Raw genomic sequence first — 15,909 nt, 5'->3', positions numbered from 1 at the left:
CAGGAGGCCCCGTGACTTGGCTTCTCAGCTCCTCCCACCTTTTTTCCCTGCTGCTTTCTGGTTGTCCTCCCCTGTGCTTGGAGTGAGGTGACTCACCCCATTGGGCTGCCTCCATGAAGGGCAGAGCGTGGGTTACCAGGCTCTCCAGGTGTTCTGGCAGTCAACCTAGGAGAGCTGCGTGGAAGCAGGAACAGAGCTGGGCCCGGGAGATCAGTGCACAGGGCTTGGGTTTGAATCCTGGCTCTGCCACTTGCTCATTCTGTGAGCTCCTCACTATATTGACTTCTCTGTGTGTTCCCCATATGTAAGATGGCATATGACAGCTATCTCCTGGGACTACCCACAGCAGAAATGAGACGTGTGTGAAACACTTCCTGTGGCACCTGCCATTCCCCCGTGTGCCTTTAGTGTACCTGGCTGCTGCTGACCACTGAGTCATCTGACCTGGGTCTCCTCCCAGCCCCAGTCACATGGGGTCATTTACAGTTGACATCTACAGTTTGTAATGTTTACTGGTATGAAGTTCTCATCTGCTGTTTCAGTTCTTGAAGCAAACCCAGGAAATTGAGTCACGGTGGTTTTGCCAGTCCTAGGATCAGGAGTGGTGAATCAGGACCCTCTGGAGAACTGGTTTTCTAGGAGCCCCCGCTCCATGCTCCATACCTGGATTCTTGACTCCTGCTCCCCATCTTGTGGGCCCTCTGGGTTGAGGCCTCTAGGAGCTTTATCAAGGCTTGAGTGTCTAAAGGGGTCAGTAAAAGCAAGCCTGGCCACTTTGGGTCACTTTGCAGGGTCCCCAGGGGCTGAAGCCTGCCCTGATGACCCTTTTAGCGCCTCATGACTTCCTGCCCCCACTCCACTGGGCCACAGCCCCTGTGTCTCTTCTCTTGCCTGCGCGGGGCACGTGATTTTCCGACAAGCCCATGGACTGAGAGGGCTGGGATGACTTTTTCCACTTGACTGAGAAGAAACAGGCTCCGTGGGGTAGAGTGGGACTACAGCTGTCAGTAATAGTTCTGCTTCCCCAGATCTCTGAAGAGGGGTGTCCCAGCCACAGGGGAGGGCATGAACAGAGGGGGAGATGAGCAGGCACAGACTTCAGGGAGTAGAAAGGGGGATGTGAGGCTAGGACTAAATGGTGGCAAGTGGTGACTCTTCCCTGGCTGCCGCTATGACACCTTTAGCCCTGAGCCAACCTACAGAGGGGTGCAACCAGGCAGCTCCAGCTGGGGAGAGCACTCGGGACGACCCACCAGCCTGCCCCTGTCTTCCCCTTGCTCCCACATTCTTTCCAGTCTTACTGCTTCTGTCCTCTCAGCCGGAGACGCTCCTCCCCAGGACCTGCAGACTCACTGCCTCGTCTTCTCCAGGTCTTTGTTCACCTGTCGCCATCTCAGTGTGGCCTTCTCTGAACACCTTATTTGAAATGTAATGCCTTACCTACACCAGCCACTTTCAACCCCTGCTTAATTTTTCTTCTTAGCACCCATCACCAGCCAACATATTCTACAGATTGTTTATCTAGTTTACGGTCTGTTTGTCTCCACTAGAACGTAAGTGCTACTATGAAAGCAGGAAATTCGATTTTTTGTTTACTGATGTATCCTCAGCATGCACGACTGGTAAAGTAGGGACTCCATAGTATTTAATGAATTAAATTGTTGGCAGGGCCACTCTGAGTTGGCTCCAGGTTTTACTGATTGGTGGGGTCTGTAGAGGGCTGGGGCCATATCCTGAGCTTCAAACTCAAACCCAGTGTCCACTCCAGGCTCCGAGAGGTCAAGTAACTTGCTCAAGTTCATACAGCCAGGAAGTGCTAGAGCCAGATGTTGAACATGAGTCTCACTACTTGTTTTGCTTACAGTAATTGGGACCAAGCAGAAAGCTCATTATTGTTATGCAGCTATATTTTTGCTTGTTCCATCCTGGGCCAAGATGACCTGTTCAGAGGTGGTCTCTCCCACTGGTCGGTGGGCTCCTCATCTCAGAAGGAGCCACATTTTATTCATATTACCATCTCCCCAGCACCCAGCTGAGGCATGGCATATTCCAGGTACATGTGGATATCTTGAGTGAATTACTGAAGATGCTCTGTGAATGTGAGTGGAGTCAGACACACCAAGGGTTTTAGTCTTGCTTCTGCCACTTACTAGCTGTGTGAAACTGGCAAGTTAGTTCATTTCTCTGATCCTCAGTTGCTTGAAATGAAGATCTTGGTACTTAATCCTCCAGGTCACTATGTCCTCATGAATGTAAAGCTTTTGGAATAGGATCTGGCACTAGTGCAGAATATATGTTAGCTTAAAGAGGGGGCCAGACTTTTAAAACAGGGAGAGCTGTGAATTCTGTAAGCACCGCATCAGTGGACGTGTTGCAAATGGACGTTGAAAACCGGGCATTTCATTTCATCCTCACAGGTAGTAGTATGGTGGTACCCCCATTTTACTGATGAGAAAACTGAGGCACAGAGAGGTTAAGTCCCTAGACCAAGGTCTAGGCGAAAGCCAGTTTAGGGGACTGTAGCAGGAATGAACCAACGGGAAGGAGATCAGAAGGAGCCAGAGTCGCCAGTGCAATCCTTGTCAAGGTCCCCCTAGGGACCCGGACCGACTCCTCAGGCTTAAACGTGCGTTAAGTCCCGCGTTCCGAGGCTTGTAGGCACCGCCCGCCTCCGCCCCGCCCCTTGTTCTCGGATTGTCCAATCCCATAGTCTTCATGTAAATGAAGCACCTAGAGCGAGCCTATGAAAAAGTGGCAGGGGCGTGGTCTTTGTTCACCCCCTGAACGAATCAGGGCAACATTCTGATTCATTGTTAAAATAAAGAGGCTGTGACCTCGGCACCCCACCTCAGCACCCCCTGTGCGTGGAAACCCGAGCCGAGGTTGGTTCTGCATAGCGGAAAGGGTGGTGGAGGGTAGAGGTGGGGGGGGAGCATAGGGAGGAAAAGGTGGAGGGGTAAGGGATACGGGGAGGGACTGGTTGACTGGCTGGATGGAGAGAGGTCCAGGGGTCCATTCTCTGGGTGGGGCATCCGCCGTGTCCGGTGAAGGTTTTTCATTGTTATATCCACACCTAAAGTGCGTTTCAGAGAAGGGTTCTGCCAATCAGTTGGGAGTGGGGAGGAGGACGAGGGAGCAGTGAGGGGCAAGTGGAGTAGAGCCATCCTGAGTGGTGGTCTCCTTTCGAGGCGTTGCTTCTTTTTGTGGCCGGACTGGGAAAGAACCGCCCTGGCTGGGCGGGACAGATGCGTGCCCGCTCTACCACTGGGAGCAGGGAGCGACGCGGGAAGATGACTGCCCAGAGAAGATCAGAGACCCCGGGGCCACCGAGGGGCCAGTGGATGCCCCCTCCTCACACACCGTGCCCTTCCGCTTCCCCAGGTCTGAAGGTGGAGCAGCCAGGAGCCTTCGCCCTGGATGCCCCAGGGGAGGACATGAAAGTCCCCAGCTCTCCGGTGAGATTGGCAGCAAAAGCCCGACCCTCTGGAACGCTGCGGAGGAAGCTGTCCAGGTGAGGACAGTTCTGGGCAGTGACCTGGGGGCTCCGTAAGAGGCATGCGTGTTTGTGGATATGGATTCCTCTCATCCCCATCCCCTCCTGGGGCTCTGTGTGCGTTAGGAGGGCATCTTCAAGTCACTCTTCTGTCAGGGCTTTCTTGTGCCCCCAGACGTGGCATTGGAGCCCTCAGTGGCACGGAAGGGACAGCACTATGCTCGAGTCAGAACACCAGGGTTTCTCTTTGGCGGAGCTCTGCCACAAACTTGTGTGACTTTAGGTTGTTCGCTTTCGTCCATGACTTTGTCCTCAACTCTGAAAATACCTGGCCAGCCTTTTGCCTCACTCCTAGTGTTTCCAAGGGACTGTGTGAGTTGGCAGTGTGATTCCAGTGCCCCTCACTACCACCTCCGGGGTGGGGTGGGGGGGTGGGCACAGACCTGGCTTTGAATCCAGTTCAGCCACTGGGAACTTCAGCAAGTTACGGAACCTCGGGGAGCCTTCGTTGCCTCATCTGAAATTGGCGCTCATTTTATCCACAATGCAGGGTAACTGTAAGGCAGGGGCGTTCCAACTTTGGGGTACACTGGAATCCCCTAGGAGACTTTTATAAAATTTCACACCCCCAGGCCTCACCTCCAGATAGATTCTGACTGGGCAGATCTGGGGAGGGAACTGGGAATATGCATGTTACGAGCAGCACGGCTGAGTCTAATGCAGGGTCCTCGGAACACACTTGGAGCAACAATGCAGTAATGACTAGAAATCACATGTGAAATGCTTGGCAGAGTGCCTGGTGCTTAGTAGGTGCTTAATGAGTATTTGTTGAATGAATAAATAAACAAATGAATGAATGGATGGATAACATTATTTCCTTGGCCCTTGCCAGTCCAGGGGCAAACTGGGGCTGGGGTCCGGGTGGGCTGCCAGCTAGCCACCTGGTCCTTGCCTCACCCCCATTCCCAGGGGCCACCATCGGATCACAGGAGCTGCCCTGGCCTGACTCAGCCAATATGGAGGGGGCAGCTGAGAATGGCCCCTGTGAACACTTCGAGGTCAATGGGCTGGCCCAGAGCTGCTGTCAGAACTGCTTGCACCCTGAGGGGGCCCACAGAGCAAGGCACCAGGTGGGCCGGCTTTCCCGAGTGGTCAGCATGGTTTGGGGTGGGGGAGTCTGTGATGGGCTGGGGTCTGGCGGGACCGCTCACTTGCAATGGAACCCAGACACTGGCCTTCCTCTTGGGCAGAGCCTCAGTTTTCCCAGCTGTACAAAGGGGTGGTGGGACCGCATTAATGTTTCCTAAATGCCAGTCATTCTCCTGCTTTTATGATTTCTTTGCCGTCACCTCATGTAATCTATTACTTACTTTATTATTCTTTAACTTTATTATTCTTTAACCCTTTTTTCACTTATACTAAAACAGAACTTTACATCACCACCACAAATAGAAAACCAGGATCGTATCCTTTATGTAGAAGGTTAAAAAGAGAGAAAGAAAAGGAGAAAAACCAGAAATATCATTAAATTCTAACTTGAGAGTATTATTGGCTGATGGCTCTGAGCCTGAGTCCTGCTGTCTGTCTCTCTGTTAAAAAGGGAAATTGGCAGGTGTTAGAAAAGCGTTAAAAATACCCTAGCACCCACCGAAGACTTTCCCCTTGAAGGTATTGAAGGAGTGAAAGGGAAAGGGAGGCATTTTCTCACTTTGAGATCGATGTCCTGATACGCGTAAACCATACACGTGAACCCAGAGTGCAGGTGCACACGCTATGAGAAGCAGGGGACGTGTGAATCTCCATGGGCGCTTCCAGCCGTGCCTCATTATGGCTCTGTCATTCCTAGAGGGTCCTGAGGCCTAAGGCTCCTCTGGAGCCTGGCAGCCAGTGCCATGCAGGGGGTTAGTCTCCAAGAGGTGGCCATTGAAGGCAAGTCACTGTTCAGCTTTGGAGCCAGGCAGGCCAGAGCTCCAGTGCTAGGTTTGCCATTTCCCTGCTGTGTGACCTTGGATCATTTACCCTCTCTAGCTTCCCTCTCTCTTTTTTTTAAACATTGGAGAGGACATTTCTATCAGAGTCACAGCTCCATTTATTTACTTATTTATTTTAATTAATCAATTAATTAATTAATTTTTTTAAGGAGGGCGCCGCTCACAGTGGCCCATGCAGGGATCAAACCTGCAACCTTGGTGCTATTAGCACCACGCTATAACCAACTGAGCTAAACTGGCCACCCCTCTGGCTTCCTTCTTTTGAAACATAAAGTGGGGCAAGAAGGCCTTCTCACTCAGGGCATCTGGCACTGCTTAGCCCAAGTCACATGTAATTAATTCAATACACGTTAGTTTCCTCTTTTCCTTCTTCCTGACCAGAAAAGCAAACCGGGGAGATTCCTTTCTACTTGTCTTGATACCTGCAGTAACAGCTCCCCTACCCTCACCCCCAAGTTCAGGGAACAGATGCCTGAAAGCCCTATGGGTCCATGTCCCATACAAATGACCTCTCCCAATGGATGGGGAGATGACAAGTGAGGAACAGGACGAGAAATTTGGATTCACACAGGTCTGAGATCTAGTCTCAGTTCTACCACTTCCCAGCCAAGACCTCGGGCCAGCTCACGTGTTCACACGTATTGAATAGGTGCTAAAAATGTGCAGGCATCATGCTATGTGTTGGGGAAACAGTCCCTGGTCCGTGGGGCTTGTACTCTAGCAAGATAAATGAAGACTAAGAAATTAATCATGCTCATAATTATGGTTGTGATAAATGTTGTAAGGAACAGCAAGTGGCAGGAGGGTAAATAATAGGTTTCTCCAAAGAAATGACATTTCAGCTGTTTGGTGAAGCTTGGTAATTGGCCAGTGAAGTAGGGGAAGAACAGAGGAAAGGGATGGTAGGTGCAAAGGCCCTGAGGCAGAGAGGAGGAGGCATATTGGAGGATGGAGAGAGGCCAGGAAGGGGGAGGGGCAGAGGAACCCCAGGACAAGGATGGAGAATGGGTGGGAGCTGGTCTCTCCAGGCCTTGGTTGGGGCCTTGTGGACAGGCTGACTTGGGACTTTTTTCCTGAGAGGCATGGGAGTCACTGAAGATTTTTAAACAGGGGAGTGATGTGATCAGATTTGCATTTTCCAAAGTCACTCTGACTGCAGGGCAGAGAATGGAGTGCAGGGAGTGAGAGTGCATCAGGGTGACCAGTGAGGAAAAGGTACAATTACTCATGCCAGAGATGGCGGAGACTTTGAGATGGAGAGACATGGGCCCATTTCAGAACTAATTGAACCGGGAGAATCTAAAGGATTTAATACCTGAGGAACAAGGAGGAGGTGGAACATGGCTGACGTCTAAGTTATTTCCTGAGGCAGGTACTTCGGATAGGAGATCCCTCTCGAGTTGTTTGGAGTGGTGAGTGAGAGGTGCCTGAGGGCCACACTGGAGATTAGGGAATAACTGAAATATGGAGCTTAGGAGCCAGACTCTGCTGGAGATAGAGGCTGTCAAGTCATCAGGATCTGGTGCTAATGACCGTCTTGCTCATCGCTGAGCAGTTTCAAGCATGTGGAGTCACAAAATCTGTGTGTTACAGAAGCCTCCCCCAGCCTGAATGGGCCTGTTCCGTTCCCAGCTGGATCCCTAGTTACACCTGGGCACAACCTCTGTCCTGAGGGCCTAAAGGTATCTCCTGGGGGTGGACATCTTTACCTACCCTGGAGTATGCAGGAATGGCCTAGGTCCCAGGGCAGGCCCCTCCCCAAAGCTTGCTCCAGCTTCCCCGGGATCTTGTCTCTGCTCTACTCTCAGCTGAGTCTCCCACAGACTGGGGGTGGGAAAGGGATTATCCCTGGAAATCACTTGGCCTTGACTAGGTACTGGCCAAGTTCTGGATGGAGGGCCTAGGTGAGAGGATCCTGCAGTGTGCCAGGCATCATACATCCCTTCTTAATGTATTTATTCTTGAGTGTATTTAATATTCTATCGATTTAACACTAACAAAATTCTATTTAATGTTTTTACATTATCTATTATACAGTGGGTGCCAAAAAAATGCATACACATGACTTGTATTCAACTTTTGTTATTGGTATATATTGAATATGACAATTTTAATACAGTTTTTTCCTTTCTTAAAATGTGTCTACATTTTTTTGGCTCCCTCAGTATTTAAGATGTGTAGAGCAGGCACTGTTCTAAGCCCTTTACAAATTTTGCCTCATTTAATTCTCGCAACACCGCTAGGAGGTGGGTCCTCTTATCGGTCCAGTTTTGTAGATGAGAAACCCAGGCTCAGAGAGGGGAAGCCACTGCTCTGAGGTCACCCAGCTGGGAAGTGGAGGTGCCAGGATTGGGCCTGATGTCTGTCTGAGGCCAGAGCCTATGCTGACCCGCCAGACAGAAATCAGAGCCAGGGACTGGCTGCTGGGCCCGCTCATGCTGGTGGTGGGTAGTGATGGGGGCTGGAGGTAACAGCAGGGAGGAGGTGCCATGACAGGTGACAGGCTGGGGGTCCTGCTAGGCCCAGCTGGCCTGGGACCCCTTGGCAATGCCCCGTGAACTGCTCCTTCCTCATTCAAGCGGTGAGGTCCCCAGGGCGGCTAAGGCGCCAGGCCGGGCTGTGGATCTGACACCTCCTGCTGCGAGCTCTGATCAGAATCTGGCTCCAGGGCAGGGGGCGAAACTGAACCCAGACGGGCTTCTCTGGCTTGGATGGTGTGGCAAACACCCCCGCCCCACTCCTTGGCCCTGCCCAGGTCCTACTAGTGGCCGCCTTCCTGGAACCCAGAGAGTCTGTGCCCACCCTGGGGCTGTGGCCAGGCTGTGGCCTCGGCCCTGAGCGCTGGGCTCTAGGGTCCCCAGGGAGCCCATTCCCAGGCCCCCGCCCAGCCAGCTCTCAGGTGAGCTGTGGAGATCAGGTTCCTGTGGTTTCATGTCCTGCATTGTTCTTGGCTGGGCCCCGGCTTATGAAACAGTAATGAGGGGCCCCTGCTCCCGCAGCCGGCCCCTCTAAGGTTTCTGCTGCCTGGGCTGCCGCAGCCACGGCCCAGAGTCGGGGCCTGGGAGGGCGGCAGCATGGGGGCCTGAGCCGGAGCCCCCCGGGGACGAGGGTGCTGACAGCCGCCAGCCGCCACCGCCGGAGCCCGCCGCCCAGGTAACCCGAGAGGAGGCAGGGTGCAGGGTGCTGTGGCCGCTGTGTCCCACCAGTAGGGGAGGGCCTTGCCAGCCCGGGGGGTGGGGAGGATTGGGGGGGCCTTCCCGGAGGTGAGCAGCCGTTCCCCCTGGGTGAGCCCAGCACCAGCCTTCACAGGTGTGGCCTTGCTAAGGGCGGAGGGAGAGAGCAGCAGCGGGCAGTCGGCTCAGGGCCCCCGCCCCTACCCCGAGGGCCTTGACCCTGCAGCCGTGGAGCCCCCTGCCTCTCCTCTAATGGGCACATCTCTCAGCTCCTCCAAGACCTTCTTTTCCCATCTTCTCCTCTCTCAGACTACATCTTCCTCCCCCATTCTCCAAGCCGTCTTCATCCTTTCTCCTCACCCTCCTTCCTCATCCCGTCGTCTAGCTACAGAAGACCCTTCTGGCTCCTTTTGTGTACTTAATATCCTCAAGCACACACACCTACATATGTGCCAACACACACATATAAACACACTTACATGCATTTATGCAAACATATGCACTAGTGTACGCCTGGACTTGAATACACATGCATGCACGCGTGCACACTTGCACTCACACAGGCCTTTATATGCACACATACCTGCATACACATGTGCATGCACACGCCCTGTACCTCTGCCAGCCCCCAGCTTGGGTCCCCAGGGGCGCTTCCAGCCTGATGGACAGCTCTCCTGGAGAAGTCTGAGATCCCAGGAGGAGATGCCTGGAGACTCTCTTCCACACCGCCTGGTGGGGGGAGGGGCCGTGAAGGGGGAGGGGAGCCCCCACGTGGGCCATGAGGTGCCTCCTCTTTCCAACTCTGTCCCAGGAGCCCGGGAGCCCTCCAGGTGCTGAGGTGCCCTACTGCGACCTGCCCCGCCGCCCGCCTGCCGCTGAGGACCCGCTCAGTGCCTCGACCTCCGGCTGCCAGTCTGTGGTGGGCCTGGGCCTTGGAGCAGGGCCTGAGAGGTGGGTAGAGCCCCAGGGCCTGGGGAGGGGCTCCCCGGGATAGCCCTCCTCCACCCCACCCCATCCCCCTTCACAACGGCACCATCTCTCTGTGATGGCTATTAGCGTGGGTCACATGGTCAGTCCACACGGCCAGGCACACGCAGGCCGTGGGCATGTTCCTTGGGCCCTAGCTCAGCTTTGCTCCAGGGTATGGAGCAGCCATGCACCCACCCTGCCGTGGGCATGGCCCACAGCCCGCTCACATTTCCAGGTTCCCTTTGCACAGCTTTAAAAAATTAAACAGGTTTATCACCCCCCTACCTACCTGACTGTGCACTGCTCCAGGCTCTGGGGTTCCCTCCATTCCAGTCCTGAGCTGAACTGAAGTCCTTTGGGGCCAAGGTGCTTTGGGAGGGCACGGGTGAGGGTCTCAAAACCTGGCATCCAGCTTCAGCTCCATCCCTGTTCGGCTATAGGACCATGCGCACGTTATTTCCTCTTTTTGTGTCTCAGTTTCCCCGTTTAAAAAATAAGAAGAATTGAATCAAATCAGCATTGCTTTGGGAACATGTGTTCCTCCAGGTAGACATTATTTTTTTAAAAAACCAAACGCTCTGCCATCAAATATGTTTCAGGAAGTCTGGGATAAACTAAGTCGGTTATCTTTCTTGCAGGACTTGTCAAAGCCTTTAGTCTGAAGCCACACACTGTGCTTTTGAATGGGGGAAGTAGAAGTATATAGTATGTCTCAAACTTATTTGACCACAGACCCCTTTTTCGGGGGTCATCACCTATTTTCATCTTGTAGACCAGTCTGTGGGTCGCTCTTTGGGGATACTGCCAGCTCTGAGCCTACTTGGCCCGGTGGCTACCCCAACTGGCTTATCCTAAGCAGGGCTTTCTCTGAACTCCCTCCCTTGGCATACAGACCGGTGGCCCTGTCAGTGCCCCTGCAGCTCTGCTACCTCTCAGAGGCCCCGATTAGCCCAGCACAATTCTGTCTTCTTAGTCTTACTGAGCTTGCTCCAGTGACAGAGGGTTGGGGTTGGGGCCACAGCCCTGGTTCACAGCGCAGCTCTGCCCTTTCCTAGCTCTGCCACCTTGGCCAGTCCCTTGGCCTTTCTGAGCCTCAGTTTCTTTATCTGTAAAACGGGAATCATTTCACTTCAAAGAGATGCTGTTGTAGCTAAACAAGGCAACCCATGTAAAGAGCCCAGCACAGAGAGCCCTCGGTGCCAGCGCCGTCTTCCACTCTAATGTGAGGTGTGTGTGTACCTGCGTGGGGCTATTTCTCCTTAATTCCCATTACTTTGGGGGAAAAAGTGATGGGTCTGTCTCCTGTCCCAGGGGCCCAGCGGCAGGCCTTCCCGCAGAGGGCCCCACAGCTGCCCCCAGGAGCAGGAGCGGAGCCCCGGAGGCAGTGCCCTATTTGGAGGGCCTGGCCTCCTCCCTGTGTGGCATCTTCGACGAGAGCCCTGACTCTGGCACCAGCTGCAGCCCTGACTGTGACACCGCTGATGATACCAGCAACTCGTCCTCTGTGGTGAGCTGGGGGCGGGAGGCTGAGGGCAAGTGCAGATCACCCCTTCTTGCCAGCCCCGGGGTTCCACCCAAACCTCCAGAGGAAGGCTGAGCCTCTTGCACCAGGGAACTGGGCAAGAGGGCCTCTGGAGACTTAGCGGGCAGCTGGGGCTACCCAGACCACCCACCTGGAAGGGGTAGGTGTCTCTGCAGGGTTGGCCAAGGGGGACTGAGGGTCTGGTTGTGGGAAGATGGAGACAGGAGTTTCAGTGGGTGGGGAGTTCCACGCGAGTCACCAACAGGCTCAGGTCACAGGTCACAGGGCCAGGATGTTGGGTGTGTTGTCCAGAGCAAGGGTGGGAGTGGCACTGGCTCCTGTCCTGGTCACACACCACTGAGCCCCATGACCAGAGGACATAGAGAGGGAAAGGAGCAGGCTCGGGGGGGCTGGCCAGGGCTGGGGCCGTTTAGCCTGGAGAAGAGGAGACCCAGGGGAACTTACTGGGCTTTCAGCCCTTAAAGGGCCATCACGGGATAGAAGAGACAGACTACCCATGAGACCCCCAGGGGGAAGTGACTAGATGGCAGGCATGGGCTCAGGAAGGTTCACCCCCCCGCCCGAGGTAGAGACTTTTATGACCCTGTTCTGGGGCAAGAAAACTGAGGCTCAGAGAAGGGAAGCAACGAAGCCACATTCTGGTAAGCGGTGGGGCTAGTCTTTGAATCCACTTCCTTCTGGACCCTGAGATTTCGCTGGGATTGGAAAATACTATGCCAAGGCCCTCCTACCACGTAGAGTCCAACTGCCCTGGGTTCAAGTCCCCTCCCATATAAACCACTTCCCAGCTTTGCGACTTTGGGCAAGTTCTTAACTGCAACGGACCGGCCGACCTCACAGGGTTGATTGAAGATGAGCTGGGTTACCCTTGCAGAGAGCCCAGCACAGTGCTGGCTATACAGTAGGTGCTCCTTCAGTGTCAGTTCCTTTGCCTTCCTTCTCTCCATCTCACACTGAAAGCATAGGCCCAGGGGTTTCTCCAAGCACACTTTCTCCTCGCCTTCCCTGGCAGGACGGGGACATTGTCGAGAGGCGGGAGGAGGCCTCTAGCTGGGACGAGCTCACCGTGATGATCCCTCGCAAGCTGCAAGAAGGGCCAAGAGCTGACAGTGCCCGAAAGGCTCCATCTCTCCTCGCCCGGTCTCCTGTGGGAGGAGACGCCGCAGGCCAGAGAAAGGAGGGTGAGTGTTTTTGCCAGGCCAGGTTAGTCCCTGTGACCATGGATGTGATGACAGCCAGGGACGTGGGGCCTGGACAGCCATCTCACTGGCCATCTAGGCCCTTGGGCCTGTCTTCCTTTGGTGGGTTAGGGTCTTCGGGTTGCAAGTGACAGAAACTGAAACTGGCTAAGTAAAAAGTCTAGGAGGTAATGACTTCAGGCATGGCTGGATCCAGGTGTCCAAACAGCATCAAAAATCTGGTCTTTGTTCTGTTTTCTTCAGTAGTGGCTTCATTCTCAGTCAGACCCTCCCCCATAGTGGCATGATGAGTGGCAGCAGTGCCAGGCTGTATCCTACTTGCTTATTAACCCCACAGACAGAGGACACACAATCTTCCCAGCAGATGTAGCTAAAGCCTTAGGAAGGGTTCTCCCTGGGACCCAGCATGGGTCATATGCCCAACCTGGTGATTAGTGATGGGCTCAGCCCCCTGTGCAAAGCTCACGGCCTGAGAGTGGGAAAGAGGAGACGGCCCAAAGGAAATCAGGGTGGTGCTGCTCCCAGAGAAAGGGAAAAGGCTGCTGGGCAGGCCCGGCTCACAGACGCACATGACACTGGTTAGCATCTCACTGGTATGTGAGCCCAGTGTGCTGGGCCCAGAGCTTGGGCCCCCCATCACTCCTACCCTGTGTGGCCCCCGATCGGTGACTTCAGCATCATCAGGATTTGGGCCAAGCACCCATGTCCTCACCCTGGCTTCCCACGGCTCCTCTAGCACTCAATCAGCAAACGTGCCAGCACTACCTGGGCATAAAACCTGGTGCTGGACTCCGTGGGTGTTCAGGAGGAGTTAGTCCCTGCCCCAGATGGGTCTGCAAGCAGGCAATGGGAGATGACGAACCGCAGCCCAGGACAGAGGAAGAACAGAAACACGTGCTATGCTGGGAGCAAAGAGTTGGGTCTGGCACAGGGGACAAAGCGCTTCTTTCCAGCCAGGAAGGGACTCAGAGGCGTGCCTCGTGCACGTGGTACAGCCCGGGCTTGGAGGCGGAAGTAGGGACTAACCTGGTATGTACAGCCTAAGTGTAGATGGGGGCCGTGTAGCCGGGCCTCAAGAGTCTAGCCAAGGAGTTTGCACTTTCTTCTCTAAGTAGTAGGGAGTCACGGGGGGGTTTTGAGGAGGAGAGTGATGTGATTGGACCTATGCCTGAGGAAGTTCACCAGGGCAAAGGTATGAAGGATGAATTGGAGTGGGGTGAGGCTGAGGGATGAGCCAGTAAAGGGAGACTATTGCCGCCACTGTAGTGATAACTGGTTCAGGCACGAATCACCGGCTGATGCTAATTCTTGGGTGAAAGGTTGTCGGGGAACAGGATATTCACACGGTCTCAAAGTATCACCCCTCAGATTACACATCGATTACCCAGGGAAAAGGCACCCTTAGGATGGGAAGATCTGGCAGACACCACCTACCCAAGTGGCCACTCAGCATCCTAGCGTGGGGCAAAGCGGCATCAGGTGCCCCCATGTGATGCACAGGCGAACACATGGCATCCTTTCTGAGTCTTCTTGTTAAAAATGTACCGCCTGCATCTAGTCCCAATGAAACATCACACAAATCCAAACTGAGGGACTTTCTGCAAAATAACCGGCAGGATTCTTCATGAAAGACAAAAAGGCCTGGAGGGCTGTTCTCGAGTAAAAGAGGCTACAGGGGGAGCAAAATGCCATGTGGGGTGCTGGATTGGATCCAGGATGGGAAGTTACAACGATGAAAGACGTTATGGGGACAGCTGGGGCGATTTGAATATGGACCTACGTTAGAGAGCAGGATCGTATCCACGCTGTATTTCCTGAGTGTGGTCATGGAAGGAGACTGTCCTTGCCCTTAGGAGTTGCATTAGGAGGGGGTTGAGGTGAAGTGTCATCAGCTAACTCTCAGACAGTTCAATAAGTAGATAAATGATAGGTAGATATAGAGAGATAGACAGACAGAGACAGGTAGATGCTAGTTAGGTAGGTGGGTAGGTACATGGATGTGGATGAAGAAAGCATGAGACAAACTGTTATCAGCTGGTGACTCTGGGTGAGAGATCCCTGCATGGGTGCTGGATGCACCACTCCTGTAACCCTCGTCGAGCTCGTTGTCCAGGTGAGAGATGGAGAAACCTGACTTAGGGCCGTGGTTGTGGGTGAGAAGGGGACAGAGAAGAGAAGAGGTTTAGGAGGTGGACTGATGGGATTAGGGACGTGAGAATCCATAGTCCCAGCACCCCGTCTGGGTGTCTGTGATGGCGGTACCTTTCGAGGATAGCGGAGAACTGGGGAGGGGGTGTACGCCCTCTTGGCCGTGCTGGATCCAAGAGCCCCGGGGAGGAGGTGTAGAGATGGGTGTTCAGCAAAGGGTCAAGGCCCTCCTCACTGGCCACTCTGCTCTCCTTTGCTGAGGCCTCTTCCTCGGCTCGATCTTCAAATATGGGTGCTCGTCCTGGTGCCCTTCTGTTCTCTCCCTGAACACTCAGCTACTTGACTTCCAGTACTATCTGGAAAAGTCACCATCCCCTCGGTCCACACCTCTGGCCTGATTTCTCCCCTGAACTCGAGTTCATTGTAGAACGAACCTTTCCCCTGGGGTGTATAGCACCTCAAACTCAACACAGCACTCTATTTTAGTCATTCAATAACTATGAAGCACCTACTGTGTGCCAGGCCCTGTCCCGGTGCTGGTGAACCAGAGTGAAGAAGACAGACGAGACCCACCCTGTGGAGCTGGCACCCCGGTGGAGGCAGGGCAGACAGGAAACAAAAGAAAAGCCAGACCAGAGAGCGGAAACTGATTTTTGGACAATTAAGACAGGAAGCTGTGAGAATGAGTGGCCAGGTGGACAGGGAGGGCCTCTCTGGGAGTCAACACTGGCTGAGACCTGAGTTTAGAAGCAGAAAGAACAGCCAGTGCAGAAGCTCTAAGGTGTCAAGAAGCAGAGGAAGGTGGGGTGATGGGAGCACGTGGAGAGGAGGTGGTGTGGGACCACTAGCAACCTGACCCTTCCTCCAGACCTGTTTCTCCTGCAGTCTCTCCTCTGTGCCCACCAGCCCACGGCTCAGGCATTCAATCTTGTGTTATCCCGATTCCTCTCTTTCTTCATCCTTTGTATCCAGTTATCAGGTCGTGGTTAGCACTGCCTCCAAAACACATCCCTAATCTGTCCCCTTATTGACATCTGTACCACTCCTCCCTGGCCAAGTGCCATCGCCACTGGCTGGCATTATTGCCAGAGCCCCCTGAAGGTCTCCCCCTTCAGCCCATTCCCCCCACGGCAGTTGGAGCCATCTTTAAAAACACTAATCATATCTTGTCACCATCCCCCCGCCCTGCCCTGCCCCATCCGGCTCTGGGGAAGAGGGTATGGGAATAAGTAATCATACATGGGGACTAGACACCTCCCCAGTGTGAATGGTGTGATTGGTAGACCACGAGATTTTGTAGTAAATACCTGCTTTCTTGCCCTTCAACACATGGGCAGTGGGGTTGAGGGGAAGCTTCGCTTTGTGACCTGCATTCAGAGCAACTCCCTGTTTG

At 53.9% G+C, this 15,909-nt stretch overlaps 1 protein-coding gene across 1 annotated transcript in view; it reads left to right on the top strand.

Moving 5' to 3' along the window:
• The first annotated feature begins 2,086 nt into the window (after positions 1–2,086).
• The window catches only part of LOC117028316 (TRIO and F-actin-binding protein), a 30,920-nt gene continuing 17,097 nt past the window's right edge, over positions 2,087–15,909 (top strand). The window contains exons 1-7 of the mRNA XM_033116711.1: positions 2,087–2,099; positions 3,382–3,511; positions 8,337–8,383; positions 8,498–8,637; positions 9,469–9,608; positions 10,938–11,133; positions 12,182–12,350. Coding sequence (XP_032972602.1) covers positions 2,087–2,099; positions 3,382–3,511; positions 8,337–8,383; positions 8,498–8,637; positions 9,469–9,608; positions 10,938–11,133; positions 12,182–12,350 — 835 coding nt within the window. The remainder of the gene's footprint in view (positions 2,100–3,381; positions 3,512–8,336; positions 8,384–8,497; positions 8,638–9,468; positions 9,609–10,937; positions 11,134–12,181; positions 12,351–15,909) is intronic.

Source organism: Rhinolophus ferrumequinum, chromosome 10 (genome assembly GCF_004115265.2).
Source record: "Rhinolophus ferrumequinum isolate MPI-CBG mRhiFer1 chromosome 10, mRhiFer1_v1.p, whole genome shotgun sequence".
Taxonomy (NCBI): Eukaryota; Metazoa; Chordata; class Mammalia; order Chiroptera; family Rhinolophidae; genus Rhinolophus; species Rhinolophus ferrumequinum.
The sequence above is the reverse complement of the archived record's forward strand: the minus strand, read 5'-3'. Positions and strand labels throughout refer to the sequence as shown.